Source organism: Chanodichthys erythropterus, chromosome 9 (assembly GCF_024489055.1).
Source record: "Chanodichthys erythropterus isolate Z2021 chromosome 9, ASM2448905v1, whole genome shotgun sequence".
In the NCBI taxonomy this organism is placed as follows: domain Eukaryota; kingdom Metazoa; phylum Chordata; class Actinopteri; order Cypriniformes; family Xenocyprididae; genus Chanodichthys; species Chanodichthys erythropterus.
The window spans coordinates 16,064,241-16,080,601 of record NC_090229.1 but is presented as its reverse complement, the minus strand read 5'-3'; the positions used below and the strand labels follow the sequence as shown (position 1 = coordinate 16,080,601).

At 36.5% G+C, this 16,361-nt stretch overlaps 1 protein-coding gene across 4 annotated transcripts in view; it reads left to right on the top strand.

The window, feature by feature from the left end:
* Positions 1-16,361, top strand: part of nphp4 (nephronophthisis 4) — a 184,772-nt gene that overhangs the window by 38,897 nt on the left and 129,514 nt on the right. For all 4 annotated transcript variants that reach the window (XM_067394736.1, XM_067394737.1, XM_067394735.1 and 1 more), the window contains one exon: positions 8,007-8,165. In XM_067394736.1, the coding sequence (XP_067250837.1) occupies positions 8,007-8,165 (159 nt within the window). The remainder of the gene's footprint in view (positions 1-8,006; positions 8,166-16,361) is intronic.

The following is a 16,361-nucleotide window of genomic DNA, read 5'->3' as shown; positions in this document are numbered from 1 at the left end:
GTTTTGAGAAGAATACACTTTCTTTTTCATTCCTTCACTGTGGATTGTGAGCACTTAAATCCACAAAGCACACTTGAAGGCTTTTTGGATTTAAAGCCTTCAAGTGTCTTCTTTTTGGAAGATGACAGCAGCAGGTGATACTGAAAACAAAAAAAGGAAAAAAAAAATGCATGATTGTTACCCAATTATGTTACATATTGCATAAATAATACATTAAATGAATATACTTAACCTAAACAAAGCTTTTTTTATAGCGAGAGGGTTATAGTTTTGCTGTTGTCCCATCATACTGCTTGCTTTGTAGATGTGTTAATCTGGATACTGAGAGCACCATGTGAGAGTGACTCATGGATGTAGTGTATCTGCAGGGTGTCCAGCTGTTAGAGTGGAGAGGGAGCAACGCTGATCTAAAATTCTCTCTGAATCCATCCTCTCCTTCAAGCCGTGTGTCTCTGTGCTACCTGCCATTCTGTCTCAATTATGCCTCTCCATGCTGGAGGGAGGAGATGTCCTGCTGTCTCTCTGAGAGCCACCTCGGGCCTCTCAGATCACACACAAACTTGCTGTCAAACACACAAACATAGGTGCAAATATTCTTTCACATGACTTATACATCAGCGCACACACATTCAGCTATTGTTTGCTCATTAATGCCACTGAAGCTAATTTGATTCAAATAATTTTATTTTGATTAAAGTTTACTTCATTTCACTTTAATTCATTTTCATTCATTAAAATGAATTAAAGTTAATTTGGTTCTGTTCAAATCAATGTAATCCAGTTTAGTTTAGTTCAGTTAGATTTGATTTACACTTTTCTCAATACAGATTTATTTAAAGCAGCTTTACAAATAGTGAACAAGTCAAATGAACCACAGTGACTTGGGAAAAAAAACCTTAGCAGATGTTTAAATAGATTAGGAAGAACCATGGGAGAGTTCAAGATATTTTCTTATGTTTTTCTAGGATGAGTTCACTCCATAACCTACCCATGTTTCCCCAATTTGACATGTTTCTACCATTTGACAGGTTTTGATTGGATGCACGGTCTGTGATGTCACAAACAAAAGACATGGCAAATATTTTTTTCTTCTTTTTAAAAATTGGAGATGAGCTGATTTATTTTGCTTTATTTATTTTTCAATTATTTACATAGTTGGTTACCCTTGTTTTTTTTTTTTTTTTTGCAAGATTTATTCCCTTGCTTTTTGCAGTGGAACATTTTTGGATCACAACCGACAAGTTGAGAACTACTGGCATAGAGGACATGAAAACATCACTGGCAAAGCCTAATAATGCTGGCACATTGAAATCTGTGCTTTATTTGATGTGTTTGTCTGGGCGCATGTCTTTGTATGTGTGTGTGTGTGTGTAGAAGAGAGTGAGGGAGAGCTGTGAGAATGAATGAGCAGTTTTTCATCTCAGAAGATTAGAATGCCTATTTTGACACACTTCAGTGTTTGTAGATGGCTGGTTTTGACAAGCACAGTAGCTTAGTCACTCCTTCAGAATACAGACAAAAAGATGCAAAGCCATGTTAATGTTGTTACATCTGCTGTTCCTTCACCCGTGAAAGAAATGCATAATAACCTCGAAAGGCCAAAGAAAAACAGGTCATGTAAAATGAATTGTTTAATTATGAAGTATTCACTGGGAATCAGCAACAAAGCTGGTGACATAGAGCTAAAGATTCTGGTACACTAACTGCTATTTTAATGTTAATATTTATAGCGCTGTTTTTGGAGCCGTGGCCTTGTGGTTTGTATGCTTCACACTTGTTGAGCCTATCGGAGATGCGAGTTTGAATCTAAACTACAGTGTGTCCTGATCGCATTTCTCCCCCGAAAAAAATCTTTATTTTCTCTGCTTTTTATGTTATTAAAGCTGCTGTCCATAACGTTTTTTTTTTTTGGTTAAAAATGATCCAGAATCAATTTTTGAGCAAGTACATAACCAGCCAGTGTTCAAAACTATCTCCTTACCATAGCCCGATTCACAACGGTAAGCTTTTAAAAATGTTTTCTAATTCGGGTGGTGCTGGTGGGTTTCCGCGGGAAATTTGAGCATGCTGCCCTTCTTCTTTGCATCATTATGCCACGTCTGTTTACATGAAGAAAAAGTCCCAGCTAGTAGGCTATATGGCATGTGAGGATGCTGCCGGTGGCAGATCATTTATAGCCTGGAATACTATAAATGATCTTATAAATACTATAAATACCTTAACAGCAGCTGGAATACTTAAACTTATCGTTTAGATTGCAGATTCTATGGTATGACAAATTAACGTTAGAGATTAGACTGTACAGAAAATGATATCTACAGATAATACTAATACACACTAAATACACATAGTCATGCGATGCTGATGTTTTTAACATTAACAATTTGAGACCAAAGTATAACAATAATAATAATTTGCACGGTTTTATGTGAAATGAGTGATCGATAGATTTAATCACCATGGTAGTGCGATTTATTCTGTTTTTTTTTTCTTTTTTCTCAGTTGGTCAAAACAAATGTGGCAGATTTGTTACTTACTTGTTCAGATGACATTCTCCATTGAAAATTCTTATTTTGGTCATACTTCGAAGACTACAATCTGTGCCACACATTCTTCTCAAAACGTTAGATTCATGCGCGCTGAGGAGTCCTGCCGAGGTACAACCCACTTAAAGATTATAATTCTGCAAATAACTGCAATTGCAGGTTTTGAACAGAGATGGCGACAAAGAGGCAAAACTTAGTGCAGCTTTAAAATAAAACACAAAAGTGCAGCTTTAAAATAAAACACAAAAATATGCACACTACCATTCAGAAATATAAATTTTAAAGAAACAAATACTTTTTAGATTAATCAGGCAGAAATCTTATGGAACATTATAAATATTTCAAGTAAATGCTGTTCTTTTGAACTTTCTATTCATCAAATGACACAACTGACATTTTAAAATATATGAAATAGATTCTAATAATATTTCACAATATTACAGTTTTTTTTATTTTATTTTTTTTATCAACCTTGGTGAGCATAAGAGACTTCTTTCAAAAACTTACCGACCCCATACTTTTGAACAGTAGTGTAGTTGTCATTTTTACAGATACAGTGAAACAGAAAAATACAAACACAAAGAAGATCAACATTTAAAATGCATAGTGCTTCATAATAAAGCAGAAAATGATGAACTTTGCTACACAGACAAGAAATATGCAGGCCCACACAAAATCTGTGCACATATTTCCTCAGGATTGGTACTTCCATCACACACTATTCCATTCTGCAGATTGTCCACCAAAATCAGTGTAGAGAACAGAACAATTGTGCAGATTCTTTTTTGGGCCTGGTAATATGTAATCATTAGAACAGCATGTTTATTTGCTACTAAGTGGATGTTTTTTTAATCCAATTTGTTGTACTCTAATTGTACAGATTGCTCCATTAGATAAGTAATCTCAGCAATTTTGTCACCCTACTTGTGATTGAACCTGTGACCTTTCCTTTAAAAGCCCTGATCCTTAACCATTAGGCAAGCTCCATTCAGAGCCGGTATTAAGAGTGAACAGAATGACATACTGCAGCTCAGTGATTTGCACAGCGGCACAGAGTAAGCAAAGTGCGATTGTGACCAATTACAATGAGTTTGTCTGATAAAGTGACTGTGCTTGCTCTCGGGCAATGGCATTGTTCCAGAATGTGTGTGGGCCTTTAGAAGGAAATCTTTTTTTTCTCTTTTCTTTTTGGAGTTTGTCTGGTAATGTTTGGTACATTTTAAATCCATTGCACAGATTTCCCTCACCCAAAATAAGTATAAAATCCAAAATCAGTAGATAGATAATAATAGATAAGTAGAAAGATTCCGATTTGTCTTGCTCGTTTGGTATGTGAATGTGTGGTGTCATCTGGCACAAGGTGTATGCAGGTGTCACCGACATCCATTTCCTCAAATCAGGTAGGTGTGCGCACACGTGTTCGTTCCATTCAGAACTGGCTGGTGTTTTTTCCGATTGAGCGGCAGTGATGCACGGTTCTGTGTAATATGGCTTCGAAGTAATGGAGCGGAATGTGTGCGCTCGCGTATCCGTGTCTGGGATAAATGGCCTAATGAAAAATGGAGAGCTCTGCTGAAATGTAATGACGCAGACTGGCTTGAATGGGCCTCTCTTTCAGTGGTTTCACACCAGCCTGCTCTTTCTTTCACACAGATGCACACAACAAAGACTCTTATGGATCCCTGTCCTGTTGCACTATGGAAAACTTTTCTTTGGCCTTGTAGACACGGCTCTAATCTAAAAGCCTTATATAAGTTCTTACATATGCTGCTTTTGTGAGATTTCCAATGTCCAAGTGTTACCTGCTTTTTCTAAGAATGTAAGACATATAGTGCCTGTTTTAAAAGTAAATACGATTTATTGACTCAAATGGGGTCCATGTGGATATTTTTCCTTTGCTGTGAAAGTGTCTGACAGTGAAAGTATTCTCGAAATCATGTAGAGTGGGCAAAAATGTGGTGGAATTAAATTAAAGTGCAGATTGCTAGCATACTATATAGCTGTTGACTCTAGCATGAAATGAAACTCTCCGCTTATGCCCTTGCATGTTGTCCCAGTTCAAGAAAAATATCTTTTCGTATTTAGTAATCTTTTATGATGGTGAGTTTCATTGGGTGCAGTCAACAGCACAGATTTGACAGGGATGTTTTTCTTAGTATAGGACACAGTGGTTTAACAATGATGTGTCAACCTTGGGTTCATATAAATCTAGATTTTTCTGTGCTGTGGGGTTTGACAGTATCCCGCTTTTGATCCGTTTATAGATTTTAGTGGTGCTTGCTAAGGCAAGCATAACTATTATTATTGCTCATACTTTAGATGTTAACTTAAGTGTGTAATTTGTCCCGCACCGTTTGAGCTATAGTCATAAACAATACTGTACCTCAAATTGTGTGGCTTGTTTAGAAGAGATATGCTGTTACTTTTTAGACTTATAATTAGCTGAAAAGAGGATGATAAACTGGGAAATAAAATCCCATAAACTAACAGTGAAGTAGGGACTGAAGGCAAATAGATTCTAGTATGGGATCTAGTATGAAATCAGAATCCAAACTTAACTTTTCAGCACACCTGCCAATGATGACTATTTATTACTAGTCCTACTACTATATATTGCAAATTCGTTTTTCGGAATATTTCAAACACTTGGGCTTAGTAATTTTTTTTTTTTTTGTAAATAAATTGATTGCTTTATTTAGCAAGGGTGCATTACTTTTATTAAATGTGACAAAAGACAGTAAAACAATCTTTCAAATAAATGCAGTTGTTTTTAATTTTCTGTTTATCAGAATCTTAAATGGAAAGCAAAACAGCTTTTTTCAATATTGATAATAATTTGAGCACCAAATCAGTATATTATAATGATTTGTGGAGGATCATGTGACACTGAAGAGTGGAGTAGTGACTGCTGAAACTTCAGCTTTCCCATCATAGGAATTATTTATATTTTGAAATATGTTAAAACTAGTGCTGTCAATCGATTATTAAAATTAAACCAATTAATCACACATTTTTTCTGTGATTTAATCGTGATTAATTGCAATTAAAAACACTTAGGTTTTTATGTGTTTTTAATATATTTTAAAATGTAATCATTTCACAGTTAATCTCCAAATTAAAACAACACAAAGAAACAACATAAAGACAGTATATTTAAATACTTGTTTAATGGCATCTTTTAATGAATGAAGGCCAGTATCACTGATACTAATAGCCTACAGCTACTGATGTCTCGATGAAATTAATTTTTTCCACAATTTTAAACATGAATTATAGCCGTTCGACATTACAGTGTAATTGAAAGCTATGTCATTTTTTTTTTTTTTTTTTACATTTATTAGGCTTCAAAAATATAACAACTTCTTATTTAAGTAAACTTAGAACTAAGAACAATCATCACATAAGCACATAATAAATGTCATATTTAGGAAAAATACAGAAATTGAATAAAGTTACCAAACAGTCTGCTCTGCATAATTTATAGCCTAAATATAGATTAATCATTAAAGCTACAAAAGTTTTTTAGTCAAGAGCAGTGATTAATTTTCTCTGTTACATTTGTTCTTTCATTATCTTCAATGGTTGCTGTCCCTTTAAGAGCCACCACACATGATGTGGATCTCACACGAGTCCCACTTTCTCACAACTCTTTACTTTCATTTAAGACTTTATTTAACTCATTCAAGGCTGCTCTTATGAGGATACTCAACAAAACGGACATTTTTGTCATTATTGTGTGTATTATTGTTCGTTCAAGCGTGACAGAGAACTCGATTCTGGCGCGCCCTCCATATGCACGATACTGGCGCGTGTCTTTCTGTGCGTCGTGTGTGTGACATTTCATTCACATTTATTTAAACAGTCATTTCCTGTTTAAAAGTAGTTTTCTGCACATTTTTCAAGCATGGAAGCACTTGAAGAAACATTCATTTGTGTTGTAGGTGGTGGGACAAGTCTGTAGCAAACATCAAGTATTTTCTATACCATTCAGAGCAAAAAGAAGATCGAAGCAATTGTCAGAGGCACAAAACTAATGTGCATATTACATCATAATACAATCAGAATTTAATTAATAAATCGTTTGACCGGACCCAACTTATATATAGTTTATATATTTAGATTATGTGTTTGCGCACATGGTATCAGGAAGCAACGCATTACCACATGACGACAGGGAGGTGATGGCGGTGTGTAAATTGAGTTACCCCTCCCACTTCTGCTAGTTTTACTGAGATGTCTTGTCCAGTGCGAATTGGCCAATTAATTTTACAGACGCCCTGAGGTAAAATTACTTTATGCCACATCCCCATGTAAAACTAATCCTGTTCGAATAGGGCTTAAGAGCGTGATCATATATTGTAATGCTGGACAAAGGATGACAGGAAAAAATGGATGCTAGGTTAATTGTGTTAATATTTTTAATGCATTAACTGGAATAAAATTATTTGCATGCTTTAACGTTGACAGCACTAGTTAAAACATAAAACAGTTATTGTAAATTTTAATATTTCACAATATTACTGTTCTTTGTTTAAAAAAAAAAAAAAAAAAAAAAACTTAACACCCCCAAACCTTAAAATGGTAAAGTATTTAACTTAAATAAACTGTTTTATTATTTGTGTATGATTTATTTATTTTATTTTTTTTAATTTTTATAGCTAATTTTTCTCATTGGAATGAATAATTATAGCCGCGTCTCCAGCTACATTACCCGGAACAATTTGTCCCAGAAGCAAATTTTTCCCAGGAACTTTTTTCCCCCCAGACCTATTGCTAGCTATGTTTCCATAGCGGTCTAAAGTACCGTGAAGATAGTCTAGTGACGTAGGACTGCGCACGACTTTCCAGTTCCCACAGGATTTCGTCCTCCACATATAAGCTTAATAAAGCCTGAACTTCGTCGGTCCAGTGGCCGTATTTTTTAAACTCCATTGTTGATTTGAATAGCAAATAACTCTTACTGCACGCACCACAACAGACTTTTAAAAACGATGGTTGAAATAAAATGCTGCATGAACTCAACCAATCAAAATGCTGTGTGAACTCAACCAATCAGCATGTTCAGCACCCAAGTCCCACCCCCAAAAGTTCCTCGCATACTTTCTGAGGGGGATTTTTTTGTACCCGGAACTTCATTTAGACCCTGGTTCCTGTGGTTGAAACACACTAAGTGCCACCCCAAAGTTCCTAGTTCCTGGGGAAAGTTCGGAAACACGGCTTATGGTAACAGGGATTTTTTTTCCCTTATTCTATGTGTTATTCTGACTGTATCTATTGCAGTAAGTAACACCTAGCAACCACCAAGAATAGCAACACTCAGAACACCTTATGAACCACTTAGCAACTCCTTTGCAATGTGGTGGTGAGTTTTACACTCTTAGAAAATGTGAAAATCTAGAATTGTGGCATCTTCCTGTAAAGTTCAACAGTAATAATGACACTTTCTATTTCTCTCTGTAGTGAATGCTGTATTATCAGTGATGGACGGCTCTCAGCTGCTCTACTCCATACAGCCACACCCAGCTCTCACTCCCATCATGCACCTCCTCCCACCAAACATTTTAGTATCTGGACATGACTGCATCCCTGGTGTGGTGTTCTCCACGGACACAGGCACAGGTAGGATTACTCACAATGCCACCTCTCAGTTTATCGTTAGAATGAGAATAAAGAGAAAAGGCTTTAATGTGCTTGATGTTCACTACAGTTATAAAACAATCAAATGGCATTTGATGACTGCTCATCTGTAATGAGAGAATGTGTGTTGCCATGGAGACAGCAGAAGGAACTCTAGAAGCCTCACTAAAGAGCGCTCCCTGTTTCTCAGGACATTCCCTTGATTAGCTTCAGAATCGCTTCATGCCAAACCAGATCATAAATGAGACCTTGAAGCAGAAACATTTGAGCCTTTTCACAAGTTTTCCGACTCGCAGCACTGTGCTCATGACTCGTCTCTTTTTGGATTTTTGTTCTGAGCTGCTTTCAGGGGTGGGTAAAGACAGACTTTATGAACAATAGTAATGAACTGTGGTGGGTTTCACAGAGGAGAAGGGATTGGAAGTTGAGCAAAACGTCTGGCTAATCCTCTAGCACTTCAAATATCTCACAGGGAGCATGACCCACGACTGCAGTTTAGATCCATAGAGGGACGCAGGAAATTAGAGAATTATTCCACAGTGATATTTCTCTCTCTCTCGCCCTCATTATAAACCGATGAGCAGATGTAGGAATGGGATTCCTCTGGAGCAGGTTTCTCTTTGAACTGCATCTGAAATGTTTGAGTGTTATATTCTGCATCCTCCTGGGCCTCCACACAGACTGAAAGTAGAGAAAGAAAGATGTTTCCCCCTGACTGTTAATACGGTTAATAAGACATGATTCAAAGCATTTCATTGCAAGATTCAAAAGCAATATATTCCATCTGATTATAAACTTTTCTTGAGTGGGTGTTATAAAAGCCAAATTTCACTAGCCGCCTGTATCTAAGTGAAAAATCACCTTCAATTTCCCAGTAGTCTTAGTACATCATTGATCATAACATTGTTCAGTGACACCCACCAATTTTTAAAGCTAGTTTAAAATGTGGGTTAACATACATACTTAATGCTTGAGAAAGGTTCTGCTGTTCTATGTAGAGAAGAGGGTTTCCCAGGAGAGGTTCAGATAAATTAAATGTGATGAACAATGTTAAAATTAGTATTTAGTATTTAATTAATTTATTATTTACATATTTATTACTGTCAACAATTAATTTGAAATAATACCTATCGACATCCATAAAAATGTCTAATATGTAATTGGGTTGAAACAGCAGAGTCAGTGTGAAAGTATTTGATTTGTTATTTAGCTATTTTATCAATTGGTAATAATTGATCATTGCCTATTGACAGCTAAGATAATAAATAATCATAATAGTTTGCCATTGCCTATTGACAGCCATTATAAAAATGTCTAATATGTAATTGGGTTGTACAACCTGAATTCCGGAAAAGTTGGGACATTTTTTAAATTTGAATAAAATGAAAACTAAAAGACTTTCAAATCAAATGAGTCAATATTTTATTCACAATAGAACATAGATAACATAACAAATGTTGAAACTGAGAAATTTTACAATTTTATGCACAAAATGAGCTCATTTCAAATGTGATGCCTGCTACAGGTCTCAAAATAGTTGGGACGGGGGCATGTTTACCATGGTGTAGCATCTCCTCTTCTTTTCAAAACAGTTTGAAGACATTTGGGCATCCAGGTAATGATTTTATGTGTGAGTTTTGGTGTTGGAATTTGGTCACATTCTTGCCTGATGTAGGTTTCCAGCCGCTGAAGAGTTTGTGGTCGTCTTTGACGTATTTTCCATTTAATGATGCGCCAAATGTTCTCTATAGGTGAAAGATCTGGACTGCAGGCAGGCCAATTCCGCACCCAGACTCTTCTACGACAAAGCCATGCTGTTGTAATAGCTGCAGAATGTGGTTTTGCATTGTCCTGCTGAAATACACAATGCCTTCCCTGAAATAGACGTCGTCTGGAAACCTTTATATACCTTTCAACGTTCATAGTGCCTTCCAAAACATGCAAGCTGCCCAAACCGTATGCACTTATGCACCCCCATACCATCAGAGATGCTGGCTTTTGAAGTGAACGCTGATAAAACACTGGAAGGTCTCCCTCCTCTTTAGTCCAGAGGCCACGGCGTACGTGATTTCCAACAAGAATGTCAGATTGGACTTGTCTGAACATAGAACACTTTTCCACTTTGAAACAGTCCATTTTAAATGAGCCTTGGCCCACAGGACACAACGGTGCTTCTGGGCCATATTCACATATGGCTTCCTTTTTGCATGATAGAGCTTTAGTTGGCATCTGTAGATGGCACGGTGGATTGTGTTTACTGACAGTGGTTTCTGGAAGTATTCCTGCAGGGTTTCCGCGGGGTCTTAAAAAGTCTTAAAAAGTCTAAAATTCTGAACTTTAAATTTAAGGCCTTAAAAAGTCTTAAAAACGGCCAGATTTTCATCCGAGGTCTTAAATTTCATTTAGTCAGGTCTTAATTTTTTTTACCCATTTCCAGAAATGCTACCTGCTGAAAGTTATTACAAAGTAGCAAAAAAGTAGCGAGTCGTAGTTCTTTCTGGGGTATATTGGTGTTGGTATACGCGGTGATAAAACTACAAATCCCGTGATAAATGCAATACCTGCCCACGAAATACGTCTGCGTCTCCTCAGAGTTTGTTAAAGTTCGGCTATGTGTGGAAAATGGGAAAGTGTACTTTCAACGAGACATGGCTAGATCACAGCGATTTCTGCTGTTGGTTACAAGCGGTACCCAGCTCCCGGTACGAGGCTCACTGCAACCTTTGAAGAAAAAAAAAATCAGTTAGAGAGTCTGGGTGTGAAGCGGTGTAAAGGCGCTGGAGTCACACGCCAGAGCGGAGAAACACAAGCTAGCCGCAAAATCCCTTCAGCGGACTCGGCCAATTAGCCTCACCACTGCCGTCGTCCTCCTCAATGCCTGTCCCTCCGGTCTCCAGTGCAATATCATCACAGCTCCGTCGAACAACCTTCGGGGTACTTTTGGAGCGACTGACACATCGAAAGCCGAGGTGATTTGTATACTACACACGGTGACTAAAAAAACACCACTCATTTAATAGCAACAGTGAGATTAGCGATCTCTTCCAAGTGATGTTCCCTGATTCAGTAATCGCGAAGCAGTTCTCTTGCGGGCCCAACAAGATCGCTTATGGCGAGATTTGGATTGGGGGAGTTTATAAAGAGGGAATTGATTCGTACTCTTACCGGGCCGTATGTCGTAACGTTCAATGAAAGCCAAAATCAGACCACCAGGACCATTGTTCTGGAACAATGAATTGTTAAGTCGAGGTACCTGGGCTTACAGTTCATGGGACAGTGCGGGACACACACACACACACACACACATACATATATCAGATAATCCATGTTAGATAGATACTCTAATTATCCCGAGGTAAGTATCTATCTATCTAAAATGGATTATCTGGTGTGAGTGTGTGTGTGTGTGTGTGTGTGTGTGTGCTACATTGGTTGTTACATGGGTTGGAGTAGCCTGTTCAATCTTTATTAGGCTATTAATATGCTGTTTTGTAATGTAAATAAATATGAGATGAAATCTATTCTATTTGAGGGCAAGTTTGTTTTAGCCTATTTTCATTTTGGGCCTAAGGTTTTGGGCATTTGGCACATTGATGTGTGTGGAAGGTTACTAATGTGATTACTTTATCTGTAAATTAAATTAATGCTTTTTCAATGACTGAATTCATTGAAATAAAAAGATTTTTTCAGAATTTCTTTGATTTGAATATTTTTTGGTAATGCGTCATGTAGGTCTTAAATTGAAACCTGCATAAACCCTGTCCTGGGCCCATTTAGTAATGTCATTGATACAGTGATGCCGTTAGATGATGCAGTGTCGTCTGAGGGCCCGAAGACCATGAACTTCCAATAAAGGTCTTCGGCCTTGTCCCGTACGCACAGAGATTTCTCCAGTTTCTCTGAACCTTTTGATAATGTTGTGCACTGTAATGATGAGATTTGCAATTTGACATTAAAGAACATTGTTTTTAAAGTATTTCACAATCTTTTTACGCACTATATCACAGATTAGAGAGCCTCTGTCCATCTTTACTTCTGAGAGACTCTGCCTCTTTAAGACATCCCTTTTATAGCTAATCATGTTACAGACCTGATATCTATTAACTTAATTAGTTGCTAGATGTTCTCCTAGCTGAATATTTTCAAAATTTCTTGCTTTTTCAGCCATTTGTTGCTCATTTAGTGGATAAAAGTGTAAAATTCTATTTAACAATCTCCAATCTCCATTTAAACATTTGTTATGTTATCTATGTTCTATTGTGAATAAAATATTTGCTCATGTGATTTGAAAGTCTTTTAGTTTTCATTTTATTCAAATTTAAAAAACGTCCCAACTTTTCGGGTTGTAACAGCAGAGTCATTTTGAAAGTATTTAATGTATTATTTACCTATTTTATCAATAGGTAATAGTTAGTCACTGCCTATTGACAGCCAAGGTAATAATTAATATTAAAGGTGCCCTAGAATTTAAATTTTAATTTATCTTTGCATAGTTAAATGACAAGAGTTCAGTACATGGAAATGACATACAGTGAGTCTCAAACTCCATTGTTTCCTCATTCTTATATAAAGCTAATTTGTTTAAAAGACCTCAGAAGAACAGGCGAATCTCAACATAACACCGACTGTTACGTAACAGTCGGGATCATTAATATGTATGACCCCAATATTTGCATATGTCAGCTCATGTTCAAGGCATTAGACAAGGGCAGCCAGTATTAACGTCTGGATCTGTGCACAGCTGAATCATCAGACTAGGTAAGCAAGCAAGAACAATAGTGAAAAATGGCAGATGGAGCAATAATAACTGGCATGATCCATGATAACATGATATTTTTTGTGATATTTGTAAACTGTCTTTTTAAATGTTTCGTTAGCATGTTGTTAATGTACTGTTAAATGTGGTTAAAGTTACCATTGTTTCTTACTGTATTCATGGAGACAAGAGAGCCATCATTATTTTCATTTTTAAACACTTGAAGTCTGTATAATTCATAAACACAACTTCATTCTTTATAAATCTCTCCAACAGTGTAGCATTAGCCGTTAGCCACAGAGCATAGCCTCAAACTCATGTAAACATGTAAACATCCAAATAAATACAATACTCACATAATCCGATGTATGCATGCAGCATGCATGACGAACACTTTGTAAAGATCCATTTTGAGGGTTATATTAGCTGTGTGAACTTTGTTTATGCAATGATAGAGTCGAGAGCTCGGGAGGGGGCGGAGAGCGCGAGCAATTAAAGGGCTTATTTTGAGCTGAAACTTCACAGACACATTCAGAGGACACCTTAGACTTATATTACATTTTGTAAAAAAACGTTCAATGGCACCTTTAATATTTAGTCATTGCCTATTGCCAGCCATAATAAAAATATCTAATATGTAATTGGGTACTAACAGCAGAGTCAGTGTGAAAGTGCTGATTTAATTGAGCATTTACCTATTTTTAATTTACCATTTATCTATAACCAATGGATAATAATTATTCTTAATAATGAATCATTTTACAGCCAAAAATGTCTAAACTGTAACTGAGTAGTAACAGTGTGAAATTCTGTACATCTACTACTTTCAACAACTTGAAAAAACACTTTTTTTCATTTGTTTAATTATTCTACGAGACATTTTTATCACCTCCTCATATTAATTGAAAGACCGCATGGCATATTTTAACTTTTTAAAATTAATTTGTCACACCTCAGGTCTATTTAATAGGGCTGCAGAAAAGCTATAAGTTGAATAAAAGTGGTAAACCAATTTAAATTAAAAAGTTTTAATCTAAAATTAAATTTTTTAAGTGTTGAATGTACACATCTTTAATAAGGTAGATAATATGTGTAACTTCAAGCTACGAAAAATAACAATATAATTACTGAGAATGCAAAAGTGTGAAGTTGTGAAATACATTATATTTATGGAAAGATTTAGCCTGACTTCGTCATACTCATATTCTAGGCAGAATGTGAGTCTGATACTGCTCCATTGCACTTGAATTATGGGGCGTGTTTTAACTGAACCAGTAAAAAACAACAACTCTGCACTCAATTGGATAGACCTACAACCAATCAGAGCAACGCAGTAAGTGACGTATGTTGAACTTGTACTTAAACCTTTGCCGAATCCAGTTGGAAGGACAGCAAACACATCTCTCCCATCGACAAATGCCTTGATTGCGGTTCTTTGTTCGTCTTTTAGAATTAATGCGCTGTCGATTTCTTTTATTACAGACGTGATAGCGGAATCTAAACATCTTACTTCTCCAGCTGCAGTCATCGTTGGTGAAAACCAATTCAACCCAAGCGCTCTTTGATGACGTGGGTGGTTACGTAACCGCAGATAGCCTGTCCATCATCGATTAAAGCCCGCCCTGGCAATTTGATTGGCTCGGCCTTCTGGGAGCCGAGCATAATTACTCCTAAATGGATCGAGTCCAGACCGAACTTCCCGTCCAAAAAATGTTGTGGGCGGGGTTCGGGCTGGCACCCAGGCTGGGGTTCGGGCTGGCACCAAGAACTTCTGCAGTAGAGAAATGCAGTATCCTAAACTTTAAATTACACAGCACGCATGACTATACAAAAAATAGCAAACATGAGATGTTTAAGAGGCACATTGAATTTCCTCCATTCTCTTCTGTAGAGCAATCACCTATCAGACCTTCTGTAGCGCATCTCTCTTCGGCTGCAGTGTTGGAGTGTTTGTATGCTGTAATGTCCTGACGATGCTGCACTTGTTTGGCTGTCAGGCCTCAGTGCTGCTGCACAGATAAGCCTGGTTTGGTGTGTGTGTTTGTGTGGTTGAGTGTAGAGTGATTGTGCAGTGTGTTTGAGGTAACAGACTGTGTGTACAGTAAATGTCTGAGTGCGTTGGAGCTCTCCGGGCCTAGCTTTGATAGTGGCAGACTGTGTTGAGTGTGTTAAAGCTAAACCGTGATAGACTGTGTTTGTGTATGGCTGAGTGATCCGTGAAAGTGAAACTCTCCTGGTTGTGACTCATTCAAACCAGCGGGCCTGCTGTCTGCTGCCACAGCAACCTATGCATTATTACACACACACACACACCATATGATAACCTTTTGTGATAAACAGACCCAAATGTAGGTGGTTGTTCACTAAAAATCTTGATCTGTCAGAGCTCTGCTTGGGGAGAGATCATAAAAAAGTAGCAAAGTCTTGTTTTTGAAATAAATCCAGCAAACAAAATCTGTCTGAATGTTTTGTTCATGAGTCAGATTGGTTCAGTTATTATTTTTAACTCGGTAAGTAATTTGCAAATGTTAAAAAACCCACTGTTTTTGTTCTTTTTCTCACACGAAGCAGCAATTGACAGATTTTGAATTCTGATTTAAATTGAAAAGTGGTACTTTGAGATGCACTGATTTTTAATTAAATATATATAATATATATATATATATATATATATATATGTCCTAGTGGCAAAATGTAATTTATTCCAAATAAATGCTTTTCTCTTAAACTTTTTATTCATCAAATCAAACAAAATCCTTAAATGTATCATGGTTTCCACAGAATTTTTGAGCAGCATAGCTTTTTACAGCATTGATAGTAATAAGAAATGTTCAGGAATAAATTACAATTTCACAATATTACTGATTTTACTGTATTTTTTATCAAATAAATATGGCCTTGGTGAGCATAAGAGGCTTATTAAAAATATTAAAAATCTTTGTGTACCTCACAAAATATTAGTATAAAATCTTCCTACATTCCAGATTAGATTTCACTTCAAAAATCATTGTGCTTTGAAATGAATATTTACATGATACATGATGATTCAAGTCCAATACTTCTAAGAAGAATCTGATTTATAGACAGCTTTCACTGGGGAATGCACATCAATTATAGAAACTAAAGTTAGCTTGGGGGTTAATACTGTATAACAAATGTTTATCTTAAAATGAATTATGGAGGGTGATTCACTTAACCTTTCTCTACGTGAATGGTTTATTTTATTGCATTTTTATTTTTCATCATATTTCTCTGGGATGTCTAAATAAAACATCAAGGGTGAGTTTTTCAAAGAGGGCAGGTTATCATCGCTGTAAGTTGAGCAAGTTTGGATGTGCTGAGGCGGACCAGGCACATCTTGACAATCACAAGTGCGTGATGTGACCATTTTTATATCACTCAAATGATTTTTGAATCCATTA